Source organism: Podarcis muralis, chromosome 6 (assembly GCF_964188315.1).
Source record: "Podarcis muralis chromosome 6, rPodMur119.hap1.1, whole genome shotgun sequence".
NCBI lineage: Eukaryota > Metazoa > Chordata > Lepidosauria > Squamata > Lacertidae > Podarcis > Podarcis muralis.
The window spans coordinates 35,550,504-35,571,097 of NC_135660.1; the positions used below are offsets into that span (position 1 = coordinate 35,550,504).

The 20,594-nt window shown below is 43.6% G+C and overlaps 1 protein-coding gene across 1 annotated transcript; it reads left to right on the plus strand.

Moving 5' to 3' along the window:
• Positions 1-2,741: 2,741 nt before the first annotated feature.
• On the plus strand, positions 2,742-20,514 carry PPP1R7 (protein phosphatase 1 regulatory subunit 7). Its single transcript, XM_028730974.2, has 10 exons — positions 2,742-2,896; positions 6,422-6,544; positions 12,095-12,150; positions 13,435-13,500; positions 14,722-14,852; positions 15,766-15,928; positions 17,220-17,336; positions 18,003-18,107; positions 19,249-19,335; positions 20,109-20,514. The coding sequence occupies exons 1-10, from the start codon at positions 2,755-2,757 to the stop codon at positions 20,283-20,285; spliced, it is 1,167 nt and encodes a 388-aa protein (XP_028586807.2). The 5' UTR covers positions 2,742-2,754; the 3' UTR covers positions 20,286-20,514.
• Positions 20,515-20,594: the final 80 nt, after the last annotated feature.

Genomic DNA, 20,594 nt, shown 5'->3' on the forward strand with positions numbered 1-20,594 from the left:
CTACGGTTCGCAGGGTTCTGCTGTGCTCTGAACATTTCCCTGGGAAACTCATTTCTGTTTTGGGGACCATTCTGTGGGGGGGAAATAGGCCTATAGAGATGCAGAAGCAAGGAGTTTCCCCGGGGGGCATCTAAGTTCTCAAATCCTGGCAGCAGGCCAACCACAGTAGTCAAACTGCTGGCAAGCCAGCTGGTCTTCCAACATACCCACTGCTGCTGATTATCAGAGCTGGCAAAGCTCTGCAATTTGATTTCAAACTGTGCAGGCAAAGGAAAGCAGAGGGCAGAAGACTATGACACCAGATGATTGACAGGTAGGCAACCTTGTCTACCTTTCAGGTGGCCCATGGGGGTGAAGGAGGTAAAGATCCAGCCCACTGAACAATCCAGTTTCCCACCCCCGATCTAGATCCTTTGCAGTCTAGGTGCAGGCCTGGTAGTGGGACAGAATCAGCCTGGGTGCCTCATGGATGAGCTTTGTTGAGAGCAGGGCAGAGTGAGTAGGACTGTTCTTGATCTTTCTGTGGATTTTGATACTTTTAACCAGGGTACCCTCCTGGACCAACTCTGTGAGATGGGCACTGGAAGCACTGTACTGCAGGGCTTCTGATCCTATTTGCAGTGTTGAGTCCAGAGAGTAAGATGGGGTGGGTGTGGGTGTGTTAATTGGCTCTATGGTGCATATCAGGGCACCATTTTATCATCAATGCTTTTTAACATCTATATGAAGCTGCTGGGAACAATCATTAGGAGCTTTGGGCAGGATGTCATCATTAAGCTGGTGCTGACTACATTCAGCTCTTCTCCATTACATCTTAATCAGATGAGGTTGTGCGAGTCCTGGACCAGTGCCTGGATGCAGTGATGGGCTGGATGAAGGCCAATATACTGAGCTTCAGTCCCAAGAATAGCTTCCTAAAAGAAGCAGTGGTGAGATTTCTTTTTTATTATTATTTTAAAAAAACCTCCTTGAATCCCATGGTATTTTCAACCTGTCTCCAATCTTCCATTCTTTGGCAAGGTGTCAGCTACAGGGTTTCCTGGATGAAACGGATTATCTAGATCCATTTCAATCTGGCTTTAAGTCTGGCTATAGAACAGAGACTGTTTTGGTCACCTTGGTGGGTGATCTATGCCAGGAACTGGACAGTGGGAATATGTGCCTGTTGGTGAGCTACAGCTCTCCCAGCTCATAAATCACCAAGGCCAGATTCCACTCCACCACACTGCCCAGCCACGAAGACTCTCCAGGTCCTCCTTGTCCACTGGCATTCTGGCACAGCTACTCCTTCGCTCATTCACAGCAAACACTCCGGCACCGTACAGCCAGACCTCCTCAGCACTCCGCTCAACCTCAGGAAGCCATCAGATCAGCAAAAAAACATTCTGGGCACATGACCTGTCATGGAATTCTACTCATAGTGATCCAGAGCAAAACTCCAATGTATAGTGAGCAGAGCAGAGCAAAAACTTAAACACATTGCAGGATTCCCAAAAAATAGACCAGAGGCAATTAATATTTCATCCAACAGAGCTTTACTGCTACTGAAGGCAAATGAGCATAATGGTCACAAATCTAATACATTCAGGATTGCCACTGTCCATAAGAAATCCAGTTGCAGCAGACATAACTTAAACTTGCAATAACTTATAATAAGGCTAAAGCTTAACACTATATACAGAACACCACACCAGAAGAGAGATAGAATGATAAAGTGAAACCCAGGCTCCTTCTGGCCTATTATTATAGTCAGAATGACCTTGACTGAAAGATATAAGAGACCCAGTTTAAGCCAGCTGTATTCAGCTTCTCTAAAGGAATAACACAAACATCATGAACCTTCTGCTTGTTTCTTTCACACAGAAAAGCTTCCAGAACCCTCTTGAATTAATCAGAATAGGAAATATCTCTACACATCAGATCAATACTTTTTGTACTTAAAAATGCAGACTGACACTGTTGGGCCTCTCAGCAGATCTTGGTGTGGGATTTGGGGCCACCCAAGATGGGTTGCCTCAGGTCGCCTCATTGGTGCTCCAGCTATGCTGGAGCAGCAAGCTAGCTTAGTTGCTGTAGGGCGGACCACGTGGCACACCTTTCTAGCCACTTTCCACCCCTCCGAATTTGCTGTGAGGCAGCTTCTTCACTCTGCCTCATGGTAGAGCATATTCCTTTGATCCAGCAGGGGTCTACTTGTGTATGCATATCCATAGTTATATGCATTTGATATATTTGGCAAACTTCTGGCGGTGAGAGTAAACACCATAACATTGCAATGAAAGCTGAAGAAAAACAGATGAGCCCATAAACCACACACTAAGATCAGCTACCAAAACCTAGTTATCCAACACAGGAAGTGCAAGCACCTCCTCCCAAGATCTCCGGGGATGGGCGAACGGCAGGGAAAATGGAGTTTAGCCCTTTTCCTTTAGCCACCCTTATTTCCCCCATTCCCCATCCCCCCAAAATTCTTATTTTTTTGTCAGCCGGATTGCTGGCATGGAGACAGCCAGCCTTCACATCCCAATCCAGGGGCGACCATGACAGCGCGTCCCTACAGCTGACCGACAAGCACCGCGGGGGACGTCCGCTGCCCATCCAACCCCACTGAGATTGTTCCACCAGTACTGTATTTCCTTGGCTTGCCGCCGAGGCTCCTAAAGGAGAACTACATTTCCCAGAAGGCCGCGGGTCCAGGCGCAGGCGCAAGAACCCCCCTGGGAGCCGCTGCGGCGAAGCCGGCCCTGTGATTGGATGCAGGCGGTTCCGATCGAGCTGCCCATTGGCTGTCCCGAGCGCTGTGTCCGATGCCGGAAGGGGGAGGGGGTAGAAAGCGTTATGGCGACGACGGTAGCTGAGACGGAGAGCGGGGAGGGCGCGCAAGAGATGATGGAGGGTGAGAGGCCGGGCCGTAGCGCGCGGTGTCCGAATCTGGGTTGGGGCGGGCGAGGTTGGCTTCGGCCGTTGCGGGGAGGCTGCGGTTCAGGAGCCGTTGGGCGTCGGCGTTATGCGGGAGGTGGGCGCTGTGGAGGAGGCTCACCGTGTGTTGGCGGGGAACCTACTTATGGGGCGAGAGGTGCATTGGGAGGAAGCATGGTGGAATTATGGTATTGGGCAGGGGAAACTGGGGTGGTGGTGTGCAAAGCAGAGGCGGGGGGGACGACTGTAAGAACCTCCCCGAATCCATATCCAGTGCATGTTCTTTTTAATGCAGGTTGTTGGGTCTCCCCCCCCCCCCGCAAATTTATTTTTTCAAAAAACACTTGGGTGCCTGACTTCTGTTACGCTGTTTGCGTGACCTACAAAATATATCTCTCATCTGTGTGACATTGCTAATATAATTTTAAATAGGTGACATCTTTTCGAAGAAGAGGTACCTGATAACCCTTCCTCCAGCCAGATTAAGCAGTACCACTAAGTGGTCACTGGAATCCTTGGTGTCCGCAGTTTAAACTGACACACAGAGGGATTTTTTATATTCTTTAGGACCCCATTAGTTGCTTCACATGCTGCCTCTTGCCTCCCCTTCAGTGCTTTACTTTACCTTGGAAAATAGTGCATTGAGGTGTTCTTTATGGTAGTGAAGGAATTGAAATTTTAATATGTATGACTCTCTTGTACTGTGAACAATAATGTGTGACTGCTTTTTGTGGGGACAGGAAAATGATTTAGGAGAACTCTGTTCTTGGACCTTTGAGGAGGAATTGCTGGTTTTGTTAGTATTTAAGAATGATGGGTTATGAATTACGAAAAAATATTACTCTGGGGCTTTTAATCCCAAAGGCCAGTAACCATATTAAGGCATGAGACCAGGAAAACAAAACACAATGGGTGCTCCATCAGTAGTGCAAAAGAGCACTGCTATTGACCCTCTCTATGTTCTATTGAAGGACAGTAGGAATAGTCATCCTAGCGTCTTAGTACTTTCCCCAGTCATTACTAATTCTATTCTGCAGAGAGCAAAAAAAAATTAAGAGCTGAAATTTCTTCACATGCACTGTTTCAGTAAGCCTTACAGCAACTCTATATGGTAGGTGAATATTATGCCTATATCAAGTGCAAAATTAAGACTGACTGAGTGATGTGCCAAAAAATAGGGAAAAGAGTAAGTTTATGATGCAAGCTAATCTGACATTTGAATCAAAAACATCCTAGGGCAGGCTCTAATCTAGGGGTGGCAGAGTTCACACTTGTTGGATCTGTTGTTGTTTTTTACTAGAACCCCAAAATCTGCTGACAAGAAGCAAGTGCAAATGATGTACAGTTATAATTAAAGGGTGTCTCTGAACACATTCTGAACCTAAGGATTTGTTTTCAGTACTGTACCAGAACTGAACTGAGCTCACTACACTTGCTTCTTGTCAGCAGAATAAAAGGCCGAGAAGCGATAGAACTGAACTGAGCTCACAGTTATTTAACACAAATGTTCACTTCTGGTTAGCTTTCTTCATTTTAGCAGCCCAATATTTTATTTTATTTGGGGCAGAGTTCTTTTGTTGTTTCTCTTATTTAACAATTGGAGCTTAGAAACCCTACCTGAATTACTGCTAATCATCCTGAGATCTACTAGTAGATATAGATATGCCTTTTGCCCATACCTGCTGTACCAGTTCCCTCCTGTAATCAAATCTACTATGATATAAATTAAGCACAGAAATTTTAAAAATGAGTCATCTTGGTCCCTAAGCAGGTGATTTTAAAGTAAGCTCCATGTAGGCTTGATATACCGTATTTTTCGCTCTATAACACGCACCCAACCATAACACGCACATAGTTTTTAGAGGAGGAAAACAAGAAAAAAAATATTCTAAACGAAACCGTGGATGTATGATTTTTGTGGTTCATGCTGTGGCCACAGACATGTGATCTGACGGTAAGTTTGGGGTAGCCCAATGCAAAAATCCTGAGGATCCATGTGGATCCGTGCTTTGTAACCACATTTTAAGTGGGGAAGGAAGGAAAAGCACTAAAGGGACAAGGAACATGCGTGGGGTGGGTGGAAAAGGATGCTGTTAATAATGCAGAAGAGGGGTATAAGGGGAGAAGGCTCCTCTCCTCTCCCGCTTTGCTCCTTTAAAGCAAGCAGGCTTTCTGTCCCTCTCTCCTCCCCACTCAGCGGCTCTTCTCCCGCTTTGCTGTTTCAAAGCGAGCCACGGAGGAGGGAAGGAAGGGGAACCATGGATCCTCTGCTCACAACTGCAGCAGATCCCCCCCGCCACCTGTAGGCATTCGCTCCATAAAAACGCACAGACATTCCCCCTTACTTTCTAGGAGGAAAAAAGTGAGTGTTATGGTGCAAAAAATACGGTACTTAGGTTTCTTTGTCAGATTCTGTACAGCTACTGTTTTTCTTTAACATCTGTTGGGACTTTGTGATGTTGGATACATATGGCAAACTAGATGTGTATGCAGTGATCACACACGGCGATCTCTGTGTGGTTGGTCCTTTTTTCCTCACATACACAGTATGTGCAGGAAATTCATAACATCTGAAGCAGTCCTGAAGACTGTGGTGGTGTCTCGGAAAGATTTCTATGCCATGTGTTACATGAAGTAATTATAATCTATACCTGCAGACTGGGTGAAGGAAAATGTACAAAAATCTTTGCAGGGTAATCTTTCCTTCTCACTGAGTTGCCATAGAACAGTCCTTGGGCATCTGGTAATAAGGTTTCTTCCAGGAAGGTTTGAGAAGAAGAATCCTTGTTTGGGCTAATGTAGTACAGTAATTTATAAAAACAAAGATCATGTAAGGTAAATGCTCCCCACTTGGATCCATAGAGAACAATTACAAGTCATGTATTAACTTTTAGCTCGACACTGCGTGAATATGCCAGTTAGCTAGTAGCTTGTGGTAGCATTGAGCATTCCAACTAGTAATGTTCTTTGAATCCTGTTTTAAGGCTATAGACATCTCTGCATAATACCTGTGGGTGAGTCCTGTTACACTCTTGTGGCAACTTAAAGACTAACCAATTTTATTGTGACATAAATTGCTTTTTGGACAAGAGTACTTCAATCATTGAAAGCTTATATGCCATAATGAATTATTAGTCTATTGCAGCAAAATCAACAAAGAATCATGGCTGTTTTTCTGGAAACAGATAAACTCAGTTGGGCATACTTGTGAGTAAGCATGCATAGGAGCAGGCTGCCCTTTCCTTATGTTGCAAATATAGAAATTCCAATAGCATGAGTGGAGAGGTTACCTGTGCCGCTCCAGATGTTGTTGGACTACAACTCCCGTCATCCCTAACCATTGGTCATGCTGGCTCGTTCTGATGGGAGTTGGAGTCCAGCAGCTGCAAGACGGTCACAGGTTCCCCACACCTGCTTTAATACCATTAGTAGTTTATATGTGTCTCATTGTTTGCTCCCTTCCAGAAATAAAACTTAATTACAGAGTGTTTCTTTTACACAGTTGACAGGAGGATTGAGTCTGAAGAGTCGGGAGACGAGGAAGGGAAGAAGCAAACGGTTTGCATAGTAACAGACCTCAGTCAGCAGAGTTTGAGGGATGAACAGAATGGCGAGAATTCAACAGGTAAACTGTTATTCAAGAGAGAGAGATCATATGCTGGTATACACTTGAAGACATATCATAACCCATCACTTTAAAGCTTTAGGAGATGAGTTAAAGCAGGAGTAGCTAACATGGTACTTGTTATGGCTATCGGGTGGTTGCTCGAGAGCAATCAGGCAAGATGCCTCACTGGTCTTTTCTAAAGCTTTATTATTGGTGCTAAAAACCTTTACAATGCAGAGTGCCTCTATTCCATGTCTTGCTCATTCACTAGAATCTGAGAGTGGAAGGTCCTTAAATCTTCCCCAGCAGAGTAGTGTCTTGACCCCCAGCCTACGCCTCCCCTCTCTGCGCAATAGCCTACTGCGCAAGGAAGGCTTGGGTAAAGGGGGACCTCCCTCCTCCCCACTTTGCTCAGGCAAGGTGTCCTGGCACCGCCTTGCATCCTCCGAGCCCAGCATCTCCTCCCCACTAGAGGCGTGGTTTCCTTCCTCCGCTGAGGAAGTGCTGCTTCCCACAATCTTTGGAGGCTCTCTGTAATCCATCCACCTTTCCCCCTCTCGCCCCTGAGCTGATGGCAGTTCCCTAACAGTACTCTCTAAATGTTAAACAAACATTCCCATCATCCCTGACTACTGGCCCTGCTGACTGGGACATATAGGAGCTTGAGTCCACCGACATCCAGAGGGCCATAGGTTAACCACCCCTTATTCAAGTGTTCTATACTTGCAGGCTTTGGGGTGTAATTTTCATACTGCACTGTATCTCTGCCTCCAGCAATGCTTTTGTATGTCTTGACTGTGATAGAATATAGCTGTTCAGTTCCTATGAGCAAGATTTTTTATTTTTGTTTCTGTCTTTGTCATTCCATATAGCATCCACATTGGCCTCTTTGTAATGAGAAGTGGCTGGTTAGTTCCTTGCCTAGCAGAGGGTGTACATGGTTCAAAAGAGCTGAACACAAGAGGATTCACAATTGTTGAAAGTGAAGTTTGAGCTTATGACCTCTAATGGGTCTGCTCAGTAATTTTCTCCCCTCAAAGTCTTACAGGAATACATGTTTGAGCATGCCATCTTTTAGAGGCAAACGGTGGTGTTTGGGCATGCCTGTGTCCAATGAACAGCAATTAAGTCTCCTCTAATTTTTTAATCTTCAGTTTTTTATGTGATTTAAAATTAAATTGAAATTGAAGCGCAAAACAAAAGATGTTTATGGTTAATACTTTAAGCTTAGTACCTTTTCTTGTATTTAGGCTACTGTAACAATTTTATTGTGAAATCTAATATTGGCCATCAATCAATTTTGATGAAATTCTTACTTTACAGAAAAATTGTTTGCATTTGGCTTGATTTGAGAGCTCCTACTTTAATGCTGGGTTAGAGTTCAAACTATTGAAGAAACTGTCTTGGCTGTTTCACTCATCCAAGCTATGCTTGTTCTAATACAACCTCTTCCTTCTGATTCAGTGTAGCACCCATAATATGTTTTAGAACTTTCTGCTGGCATTCTGTTTTGACTTGGAAGTCCAAGAATAAGCTACTCGGGTGTAATAATATGCTCCTTTTTCAGTGAAGTTTAATTTGGGGCTTTTCCAGGCAAAGTCAGACTGGAGCATTTATTAAAAGTCCTCTGTCATCCAAGGCAGAAATGGACAGCTTCCCTGCTTGCTTCAACTTGCTACATTTGGATAACCTGCAGAGTCATATAAGAACAAACGAAACTAGAACATGGTGGAAATTAAACTCACTGTGGTCTGTCTGAATCCAAAGCATAAGCATGGGTAAAAATATCTATTTGTTGCATACACCTTTTCTTAATCTGCTACTGAATGGAAAACAGAATGTTTCTTCTTCATCCCATGCAAGTTTATAAAATGTCATACATCTTCTTGCTAATCCTAATAGCATTTTTCTTAGTTATAGCACACACATATCCACAAAGAAAATGTGGATATTTTTGTATGAATGCACACCTTTCAATATAGAGGTATATTCCTGCAGTGGCCTCAAGTCATACCAAATTATAGTTACCCACCTTGAAGGGGTTATAAAGCTGGATTGTGTTAGGTAACACTACATAAGGAGCCCATGTATGCTAAAGAGATATCCAACATTTGGGGTGGAATTGAACATCACACTATTACAAATGTTCTGTCTGCATAAGAATATCAGCTTACCAGGTGGAATGATCCCCATTCACTGTTCTGGGGTTTCCCAGCACCCTCAAGAGCCAATTTTGGGATGGGGGGAGCCCCAATGTGTGATCCCTTAGTTCAGTGATGGCCAAACTTGGCCCTCCAGCTGTTTTGGGACTACAGTTCCCATCATCCCTGACCACTGGTCCTGTTAGCTAGGGCTGATGGGAGTTGTAGTCCCAAAACAGCTGGAGGGCCAACTTTGGCGATCACTGCCTTAGTTGAATCCTGCCCATTGTTTCCAAACTATTGCATAAGAAACATCAGTTGTTCCTGGGATCTATTTCAGATGGCATATGTTATATGGAGTTGTGAAACAGGAGAGCGAGAGTTTTTTAGAGTATCATGCTAATAATATGGCAGTTGCACCAATTAATATCTGAGGTGGAATGATTATGTTTAGCTGGTGATAATGTGAGGTTTAGCTGCTGATAACATTGCGAGTTATCATGATGTAGAAAACCAGATTTTGCCTAGCTCTTACACAAATTGTGATTTGTGATATATTGCCACCTCAAATATTATAATTATCACGATGTGAACTTCATACCAGTTTTGGGCAATATTTCGCCCAGTCCTATCATGCATTTTGAACAATCTGGGCATAATGGCAGCATTTGTCTGGCTGTGAGTCTGGCAGGAACTTCCTGAACAAACTGCTTTGCCACAATGGGTGCAACTGGGAGTAACTGAGATGATTGGAACAAGCTCTAGTATTGTGTTCCTAATGCTGAGATAGCCTACTGTTACACAAATGACTAGTTTTGTATTAATTGCCAAGACCACTGTTGGGTTTTTTCTAATCCTGGCCTGGGGCGGGTTCATAATCTGGCATGCAAGTTTGGCACAGCAGCCTGCTTCTTTCAGCCCAGTTTGTTTTGGGCTGAGGACTTGCAGCCTGTATTTCATCTCCTGCACATGTGCAGTTTTGGCATTCTGACAATTTTGAGCTCCTTTATTCTACTTTGCCTACGTCCCTGTGGTGCACTCAGAGGGAATTTGCTTTCAGCCTCAACCACATGGTGGCAAAAAGGTCAGCTGACTTCCCAACAGATTGTGACAACCGCTTTGATCATGAATATATGCTAAATTAATAATAAGCGAGGTGGGCAGGTGGTTGCTTTGTATGTGTTTCAGTATTAACTGAATGATGACATTTTCACAGCAAAGTGTCTCTCTCTTCTGCTGGCTTGTAGACTAGTGTTGGAGCTGCATGCTGCTCATCCCTAAAATGCAAGAATTCTTGCTTTACTGGATTTCAGAACACTGGTGGCTAAGGCAACTCTTATTTAATCGGATTGCTATCTGTATTTGTCCATGAATGAAATATACTGAGATGAATTCAGTGCTATTATGATCATTCTGTCAGCACAAGCATTTCTACTTGACGGTGGGAACATGCCCCTCTCTTTCCCCTACACACTGCTTTGGGGGTTCTCCCAACCTTACACACACACCCCGGACTCATTTTTTGGAGGGGGTAGGTAAGCAGGATTTGTCATGCTGGCTCCCGCTAGCACAACTATTTAGTTAAATCCAGTTCATATCAGCCATCCAGTGCTTATCAGGTGGTGGGAATGTGTGTGAAATTTGGGGGCGGAAAAGTTGACTGTAGCAGAGTAAATAGGCAAGAGCATCCAGTTGTTTTCCACACACCTTTCTTTCCATTAGCCCTTCTTGCTTCCTGTAGCTGATGATTTGTGAGCGGAAGCTTGCAGAAAAGGATTTGGAGGAGAGAGGGTGGCTTTGCATGTAAGAGAGCAGGTGTGGGGCACCTTTGGCCAAACTACAACTCCCTTCAGCCCCAATGGGGCCAATGGGATGGTGGAAGTTGCAGTTCAGCAAAATCTGGGGAGCTAAAGATTCCCCTCTCCTGAGACAGAGCAAGGGGGAACTGGCAGAGTTGTTTATAAGACCAGCTCAAGAGGGGAGGGTAGCAAACGGTTTGGTGGGTGTCAGCAAATCCTGTGTGCTGGAATAAATGGCTTCTGTAGCCTTCCTGAGTCATTATTTATTCAGAAGTTTGTCATTGTCTGAGGGGGAGATTGCGATGAGCCTGTTAGTCCTGTCCCTTCCATTGCATCCCTGCTTGCTTCTCCTGCCACGTGTTGGAAAAGCAACATCTATAGTAGGAAGCGCCCTTTACTTGTGCAGGTTCTGTGCACAACTAAGAACCTTGACATTTCAGGGTTGTAAATTGCTTGGGGAGCCTGCACAAGTACAGTTAGCTCCCCACTGTCAATGTTTGCCCTTCCATGCTTGAAAGGTGGTGAAACTGAGAGTGTGACAGAGGAAATTGAAGCCCCTGGACTCTTCTCCCAAAGCAAAAACTGGCCACAAAACCAATAAAAGCACTGCTGACAAACTTTGTTTTGAAATAAAGAGAAAGAAACTACAGTTGCTTGGCTGCTACATTTTGGAAACGTCCTTCATTGGGAACATGTTTTATATAACAATTTCCACCAAGTACTTGAATCACAATACCGGCTTCTGTTTACTATAGTGGCTGGTGAACTTGATGGAAATTGCTATACACCTGGAGTTCCCTTTTTCCCTGCTTGTTCCTGCTCATTGTGTTGATGCTTGAACGCCTGAAGAGGGCTTATGTTGCTGAACATTACGTGAAGGAGAGAATCCACCCACCTGCCAAATGGAAAGCTTGCATGAATTATTCAGCACAAATCTCTGAAGTCCACCTCCACTCATGCATACAGAGTGAGAATTGCATTTAGGAACGAGGTTGAGTTTTGAAGGGGGGGGGGGATCAAAGCAGCAAAACAGTTTCTTCAGACAGCTGGTAATACCAGGTTCCCAGTGTACTCTAATGAAAAAAGTGAGACCTAATAATACAGCTTGCAGATATATCTGGCTGACTTTAATCATGAAGAATGTGGCTGTAGTTCTTCAGGTGACTAGACCAAGAAATTGGTATTCTGCCACCAGATAATCCTTGTGATTTTTGTTTCTTCCATTCCAAGAGCTGTGCCATGTTACCCAAAGGGAGCGGGCTGCAAAGATGGCTGATGACTAATCTAACATTTCTGGTAACAGTTATATAGTTTGTACAATTAGCCACTTTGCCGGCTATGACTTTCCTCCTTTAGCCACTGAAGCACAACTTCTGTTAGTGCAGTGTTGTAAATGTACTTTTTTTTTTTTTTAAGGGTTCATCAGTATTGCTTCCTTCAGTGTATATCACACTTCTTACTGGCAACGTGACCACCAGGTTAGGAGGCCTAATCCACTCTGAATACGTTAGGTGTTCCCTCTCTTTTTTGAAGGCATTCTTTCTCCTATGGGAGAGCTGACATTGCAAGCTTGAGTTCAGTTGATGAGCAGCATGGGCTTTAAGCAGAGTGCATTTGTTCTATTGCAGCTGAAGCCGAGACGCCAGTGGATATGGAGACGATTAGCCTGGATCCAGAAGCAGAGGTAATGTAGATATAATTTACATTGTAGCAATACATGGGAAGGGCCCACAGAGGAAGAACTCTGAAGCCTGTGTGATTAAGCATTTCTTTCCAAGAGTTAACAGATTCCCCCCTTTAAAATGTCTATATTGTTTCTGTGCTGAGATCTAGGGCAATGGTGGGGCAGGTACTTGGTATGAGAAGAGCTGGATCACAACAGCAGAGAAATTGGGGAAGAGAGCTTCAAAGGCAACAAGATACTTTGCTGATGGAAAGTTGATACAAAAAGGGGTAGAGGCATCTGCCATTCTCCTTTTTGTCTTTGAAGATCTGCACTGTCAAGCTGTTTTCAGATCCGTTGGTATGGTGGAAAACTTTTGATTAGACAGCATGTCAAAGGGCTCCACTTTCCCTACAGAAGACTATAAAAAGGAATTAGTTGCCTGCTCTGTGTGTCTCATCCCCCAAAATGCAAAAGCAAGTGGCACACACGGTGTATTTATAAGCATATAGTTGCAAAGCATGTTTTAATTACAGTGGAACCTTGGTTCCTGAACGCCTTGATGGTTGTACGTTTCGGTTCTCGAATGCCGAAAAGCTGGAAGTAAGTGTGCAATGTGGCTTCCGCTGAGGGCAAGAAGCTCTTGCAACCAATGGGAAGCTGCGCCTCAGTTTTCGAATGTTTCAGAAGCCAAATGGGCTTCTGGAATGGATTTTGTTTGAGAACCAAGGAACCACTGTACTATGGTAGTAATGTAACCAGAAGGAAGAATTGGGTGGCTTTGTGTGCTGACAGATGTACATTTGTTTACATATTTACATAAATGTACATGTGCTTTTTAAAAAGGGGAGGGGGCAGCCAACTTGCTTGGCTGATGCATGGGGAGGGGTTTAGCCTGACATCTGAACTAGCATTGACATCACTGTGTACATTTGACTTTTCATGGCAAAGTTGAGGAGCTGGGCTTGTCCCACAGAAGAAAAATAGGGCCAAATCCTTGTGTTCCTGATTGCTGAAAAAGATGTAATATATTCAGCATAGAGCCTCTTCTTTTAGGAAAGAGATACGAATCCTGCACAGCAATTGTGCTGATTTGTTTCTCTCTAAGCAGAAGGCCCTTGGGCTTTGAAGGTTCTCATCTAGTTAACAAAGGCCAGCTTTTCTGCACACTGTGATGGTATCACCCACCCTTGCAACCCGCATGCTATAGGCCTACAATCTACCTTCATGCTACTTTTGAAGTAATGTTGAAATAAACCTTTGTGTGAATACTAAGACGGCTTGTGGCTTTTTATTGCCTTTCAGGATGTTGATCTGAATCACTTCCGAATTGGCAAGATTGAAGGGTTTGAGGTGCTCAAGAAAGTGAAGGTGAGACTCTTAAGGAGCCCTCTCTAGTTGAGATGATATGGCTCTGCAAGGGTTGTGTAACTGAGAGTATGCAGGGCAGCCAAAGTACTTTGCTATATTTCTCTAGCTAGAGGGATGCAGCATAATGGAATAAAGGCTGCATTTGAGAAGAGGGAAGCAGAGGGCACCCAGAAGTACACTAGTAGCATTCCACTGTGGGTCATATTACATATGAAGAAGAAGAAGAGTTTGGATTTGATATCCCGCTTTATCACTACCCGAAGGAGTCTCAAAGCGGCTAACATTCTCCTTTCCCTTCCTCCCCCACAACAAACACTCTGTGAGGTGAGTGGGGCTGAGAGACTTCAGAGAAGTGTGACTAGCCCAAGGTCACTCAGCAGCTGCATGTGGAGGAGGACCATGGCTGGATCTCCCAAACTCTTTAAAAAGCAAATTTGAAATCAGCCACTGAGTGAATTAACTCAAGGGAGCAGTGCTTGGGTGCAGGAATGTTCAACCCTTCACCATACCCTAAGCATTTCCTCCAATTCAAATTCTCATGCACACACAGAGCTACTAATAGTTTCACCCTGAGAAAAGGTAGACACAATACAGATACTTGTAATATTTCCCAAGTGGGGCTAATATCCACTTCAAGGGCAATTTTAAGCTGGAAAGTGGCATGAGAGCAAGCCTCATTGACCTGAACACAGTTGTTTTTAGGCTTTATAAAGGACATTGGAAGATCCAGTAATTTGTACCACTTAGTTTGATTCACTATCTCCTTAGCTGGGCTGTGCAGTGGTGTGCTATAGATGAAATTTCATTTTCTCCTGGCCCAAAGACTGCCAGGATTGGCAACAACGTGCCCCCCCCCCCAGTGAAAATGCACAGTAATATAATAATAATAATAATAATAATAATAATTTATTATTTGTACCCCGCCCATCTGGCTGGGTTTCCCCAGCCACTCTGGGCGGCTTCCAACAAAGATAAAAAATACACTAAAAGTAACCCTTTTTGGCCACTGCAGGAGTCTTCATCTGGTGGGGAATGGGTGGAGATATTAAGAATTGGTGGAGGAGCAGGAGAAGAACAAATAATTTGAGTGAGGGTAGCGTCCACCTGCAGAGAACTTATTTTCAAAGCTGTTTCATACACCGTATTAAGTGCATCTCTTGGGAGTGAGACTTGTGCGTTATTGTTTTTACATCCTTTGTTTATCTTCTCTCTACACATCAGACTCTTTGTCTCCGTCAGAATTTGATTAAGTGCATTGAGAATCTGGAACAGTTGCAAAGTCTCAGAGAACTGGATCTCTATGACAATCAGATTCGAAAGATTGAGAACTTGGAGGCCCTGACAGAACTTGAGTGAGTACCTAGGCTATATAGGGCTTTAAAGGTTTTAAAGGTAATTGCCAGCACTTTGAATTGTCTTGGAAATGGCCTGGAATCCAGGAAAGTTATTTCAGTACTAGTGAGAGATGTTCCCATGTTTGTCCCCCTCTCTCAGAATGGCTGTCCTCATTGTAACATGCTTCTTTTTTTCCTGGACCATAGATCTTATTGTAACTTGCATGGCTACCGGTATGTAAGACAATGGCTTCATGCAGACACCATTCCATTGTTATTTCAGACATTGTGCCTACTTAGTACAAAACATGGTTTTTGGTTGAGTGGCCATATTTGTTGCTCATATAAAGAGAGAGTACGAGCTATCAGCTTCTTTCAGCCAGTATATACAAAGCCCTTTGATTTCCTCAATCCGTTGCCGGACTGCAATCCCCATCATGCCATTCTGCTGGAGGAGGTGATGGTCATTGGAGTCCAACAACATATGGAAGGCCACAGATTCCCTCCGCCCCCCTTGGTGTAAAGAGAGAAGTTACAGATTTAGACTGGGGTAATCCAAGTTCAAACCTCCAGTGAGCCATGAAGCTCGGGCCAGTCCCAGACTCTCTCATCATACCCCACTTCCAGTGGCGTAGTGTGGGTTGTCAGCACCCGGGGCAAGGCAAGTAATTTGCACCCCCTAACCCGTGGATTTGCGCCCCCTAACCCGTGGATTTGCACACCCTAACCCTAACCCCCAGATGTTGCGCCCGGTGCGGCTGGCCCCCCCTGCACCCCCCACGCTACGCCACTGCCCACTTCTGAGTCATTGTGAAGGTAAAATAGGAACCAGCTACATATATAGCACTATGAGCTCTTTGGAGCAAGATTGGGATGCTATGCCTTAGAAGATGTCTGCATTTTAAAGTATTTTCCTTTGTTTCCTGTTTAGGGTCCTGGATTTGTCATTTAACATTCTACGACACATCGAGGGGCTGGACCAGCTCACTCAGTTAAAGAAACTCTTTCTTGTGAACAATAAAATCATCAAAATTGAGAACCTAAGCAACTTACAGCAATTACAGATGTTAGAGCTGGGATCTAATCGAATCAGGGTAGGTATTTGATGGTGGTCTGTAAGGATCCGTCATTGGTATAGCTGAGAAATCAGCCATATCAGACAGGAGTGGGGAGAAGTAAAAACTTTCAGGTTGCAAATGTGCTGACTGCAACAGTGACTTCCAGAGGGAGACTTAAGAAGCATGGAAGAAGTGTCCATTTGGCCTCCAAATGCCTCCCTGATTTCTATTAAAAAATGTGTTGCTCCCCCTTCTGAGAATAACTCAAGAAAAACATTTTAAAATGCAAGAGGGAAACTCATCACAGTGTTGATTGTGGCTGGCACATGGTTCTTTCAAGCACCACACTGAAAGACAATTTCAGATTGTTACATAAGGGGACCCAAACTTTGAAAAGTACTGGAGGAACAAAGGCTTGTAACTGTATACTACTGACAGCATAGATTTGAAGGTGGAAGAAAGCCAAACTGTAGACTTGGCAAGATCAGATAGTACATTAAGAATCTGTGATTTTAGGAAAAAGCCCCCCCCCCCCCCCCAGATAATGAAAGTAGGGTAAACAGCTGATAAGCAACAAGAAGTTGAGTGGAACTAGTTATGTGAAAGTGGCAACTCAAGCTAGAAGATGAAATGAAATTTTGAGATAAGCAGAATATTCTCTGTTCCAGTACATAATGAAACATCAGTGAAATAAAATGACTAATAACTATTTATCTTGGATAGTCAGCATGTTGTCTTCCAATCCCTTCATGTAATCACTTGTTTTGAAAAATACTTTTAAACATAAGATACTTTTTATTTCTTTTATTGACAATGCTGACCCTGTCTCCACCCCTGAATATTCTGCCAGGTGGAATTATCTCATTGTTCCAGCTTCACATGGATTCCCCAGGTGCTTAATAATTAAGAAGGTACATCCTGCTAATGGGATTCTGTAGGCCACTTGTTCTGAGTGAGCCGCCCTAAAGATTCTGCCTTCTTAAGAAATTTCTTCTCAGAGCTTCTTTGGGAGTCCAAATGACAAAGAACTCAAACTTGAAACTGAAAGTTGCTATTCTGCAGCATTTTCCCACAGCTTAACTATGGATACTGTGTTAGTTCAGCTTGCTTGGCCAGTGCAAAGTTGAAGTCGTCAGTCATACAGCATGAGACTTCTGATCTGAATCATCTCATGAGCCACCTTCAGTATACAAGTTTGTGATAAAGGAGTGGGTGGGGCGATATTGGGTAATTGACTGTGCTACAGTCTTACTAAGTAGTGAATGTGTTGCAAGAGGTTTGCTTGCTAGAATCAAGGATTGTAATGTTTACTGTGGTCAATTTGCAGGCAATTCAGAATATTGATGCGTTGACTAATCTGGACAGCCTGTTTCTGGGAAAGAACAAAATCACCAAGCTTCAGAACCTGGATGCATTGACAAACTTAACAGTGCTTAGTATACAGGTATCAGCCCTGGACTTCCCATTCCATTTATTTATTCATTTATCATGTCTGCTTTTCTCCTTCATATGAACTTTGCAGCAGTTTAGACCTTTCAAAACTAGAATGACAAAAAGACCAGTAACCTCTATGAATGAAGGGAGGCAATCATAGTTATAGTTCAGATTGTGGAAGGAAGGAACTGTCAACCAGTTCTCTCAGCTTATCATTTTCCAGTCTTAAAATGAGTTCTCTACATTTCTTCAGCAATTTGCAATTGAAAAAAATGAAAATTCTTCAGCATCTTAGTGTGAATTTATTCTAATAAACACATTTGTGTATACAGTTTTGATTAATGTACAGATTTTTACAAGCAATTTCTCCTAATGCATTTTTGGTATGATATTGTCACTAATATTTTCATTTTCATGCATGCTTTCCTCTTAATATATGATTTTTAATACATTGTTTGTTCGAACTGCATCAGAAATTATGCAAAGGGTTACTGAAAACATAAAGTAATGTGCATGGGCCAAGGTGTATACGTGATATTGTACAGCTGCACAATGACTCCGAGACTTGTATAAAATGTGCTGTGCAAATACAGTGAGTTCAGTAGAGAGACATGTAAGTGTTTTACCTGAAAAGTCTGGTTCTGTCATGTTAATCTATTTTTTATCACCACCCTAGAGCAATCGGTTGACCAAGATTGAAGGGCTGCAGAGTTTGGGGAACTTGAGGGAGCTGTACCTTAGCCATAATGGCATAGAAGTCATTGAAGGGCTGGAAAACAATGTGAGTTGCCTATTTATTGTTATTTATTTGGTGCCATCCTTGTACATGCCATTTTACAAAGAATGAGCAGTCAAGTTTCTACCCCAAGAAGCTTATAAACTAGACACAGACGCAAGGGAGGCAACAGAGGAAGGGGACAGAAATGGGGGAATATGGAAAGTTACACATGTATAGGCTTAATTTCAGTAGAGCATTGGGACTAGGTGGTTGTTCTAATGACTTCATGGAACGGGTGAGTTTTGAGGAAGGAAGGAGTTGCATCATAGAGACACCCTGGAATGGCAGCTGAAGGATACGGCAATGAGGAGAGCACAGAGGTGTGTGTGTTGTGTGTGTTGTGTGTGTGTGTGTGTGTGTGCGTGTGCGTGTGCGTGTGTGTAAGCGTAAGCAGAGTCTTTTGAGGGAGCAGGAGACCTTTGGATTACTGAAGGTGATTGGGATAGATGACTATAAGCCACAGGCAGGGATATGTCTGGATAGAAGTGTGTGGAGATAAAGAGAGGAAGGCCATGGAGGGGTTTAAAGGTAAGAAAAAGAAGCTTGTGTGGTGAAGAGGAAGCTAGTGTGAGGATTTAGGAAAGGGTGTTAATGTGGTCAGTTACAAGAGAGGTAAATAATTTTGGCAACAGTACTGGATAGAAGTAAGGAAACCAATGTGAGGAAGCAGAAGACCAGCAAGGATGATGCGCAATGTGAACCTGAGTTTCTGCCAAAGGGGAACAAACAAAGGCTTGTAATTTTTGTACTGTGGGAAAAGGAGAAGCATAGAGTATTAAGCCATGCTTGGTTATATAAAGCAATATTGAGGTAATTCCAGCACACTAGTAGTATTTTGGGAAGTGGGTTGTGCTTTTCTCTTGAGGCGTTATATTTATCCAAGAAAATTGAGTTTATGTCCAAAATTGGCCTGCTAGTTCTGGCCAGTTCAGTAAAAATTTCCAATCCTGATGTTTAGATGCCAAAGGTCAAGTAGGGTTATACCTTAGGGAGAGCAGTTGACTCTGCAGTATGTATGGTTGATGAACTTTGGCTATTTTGCTACATGGCATGTCCCTTAATTCATGTTTTGTCCAAGGATGCACAATTTGCAAGAAGACAAGAATGAAAATAGAGACTAAAGTTTTCTTTATGCTTGTTTCAGAATAAATTGACAATGCTGGACATTGCGGCCAACAGGGTCAAAAAGATTGAAAATATTACCCATCTAACAGAGCTCCAAGAATTTTGGGTAAGTCTATGAGAGGGAGACCAAGAAGTGCTTACGGACCAGCAGCATAGCATGATGGCTATGTTTGGCCTCCACTGTCAGAGGCAGTGTTGGTCTGGGAATCATAGGTGGGCAGAGTACTGTTGTGCTCATGTCCTGCTTGCAAGCTTCTAGTTGGTTACTCTCCGAACAGGAAGAGCTGGACTAGGTGGGACATTGGTCTGAATCAGAAGGCTGTTCTTAAGTTTTTAGAATGGTGGCTTAAGACCCCGATAACCTGATCTAGTACTCAGTCTCTGATGGTGTGAGAGAGTTTCCAACTCTCTAAAGTTCTGCAGTGACAGAACTTTAATTCCAGGCTGTCCTTCCAAGTGGTCAGAAATTGGGGATCCAGAAAGGCACCTTTAATACAGCGCTCAAACAAAATTATTGTACTGTGTTTTGGGGAGAGCGGATGTCATTCCCATACACTGAATTTGCATGTGTGTGAGAGCCACAGCATGGGAAGCACTGGGCTCAAATAATTAAGTCTACCACGTGCTTCTCAATCCAGTCAAAGGAGGAACAAGCATGAATCCTCCTGTCCCCACCCTTGACGCTTGTTGGGCCTTAGGGCTGCTCCTTAGATTATACCAGCCTTGTGGGAGCTGCAGCAGCATGGATTCCTTTTGTGCCATCCAACTTAATAGGAAAAGCCCTGGCCCATCTAGGGCCACGACCCTGAGATTAAGAGTCTATTCTTTACCGACGCTCAAGAATTGCTGGCACTTTTCTTTTGTGTGTGTTTTACCCAGATGAACGATAACCTCATTGAGTGTTGGAGTGACTTGGATGAGCTGAAAGGAGCCAAGAAATTGGAAACAGTCTACCTGGAGGGAAACCCACTGCAAAAAGATCCCCAGTACCGACGCAAAATCATGCTGGCCCTTCCATCTGTCCGGCAGATTGATGCCACCTTTGTCCGGTTCTGAACCCTCTCCAGTCCCTTACCTCCTTCCTTCCTTCCTCCCTCCCTCTCAGAGTGTCACAGATGGGATTTTCATCCACACTGCATCCTCTGTCTTCAACCCTCTGACACTTAAAGAGCAAACGGCTAACCAAGAGCACTGATAACAGACCTTGCGTATAATGCACACACTTGTTGTTTTTTGATTATTATTATTATAATTATTATTATTATTAAATCTTAAATGTGTGAGATTTCCTGGTTGTGACAGTGTCTGTTCCTACTGGGCAGTCTAGTAGCATGTTCAGAGATGTACTCTGAAACCTGAGCATTT

Excerpts from the sequence above, each read along its gene's own strand:
- PPP1R7 (XM_028730974.2), top strand. The coding sequence starts at position 2,755 with ATGCAGGCGGTTCCGATCGAGCTGCCCATTGGCTGTCCCGAGCGCTGT. Across the intron at positions 15,929-17,219 it reads TGGGATCTAATCGAATCAGG|GCAATTCAGAATATTGATGC; the intron begins GTAGGTATTTGA and ends GTCAATTTGCAG. Across the intron at positions 17,337-18,002 it reads TAACAGTGCTTAGTATACAG|AGCAATCGGTTGACCAAGAT; the intron begins GTATCAGCCCTG and ends TCACCACCCTAG.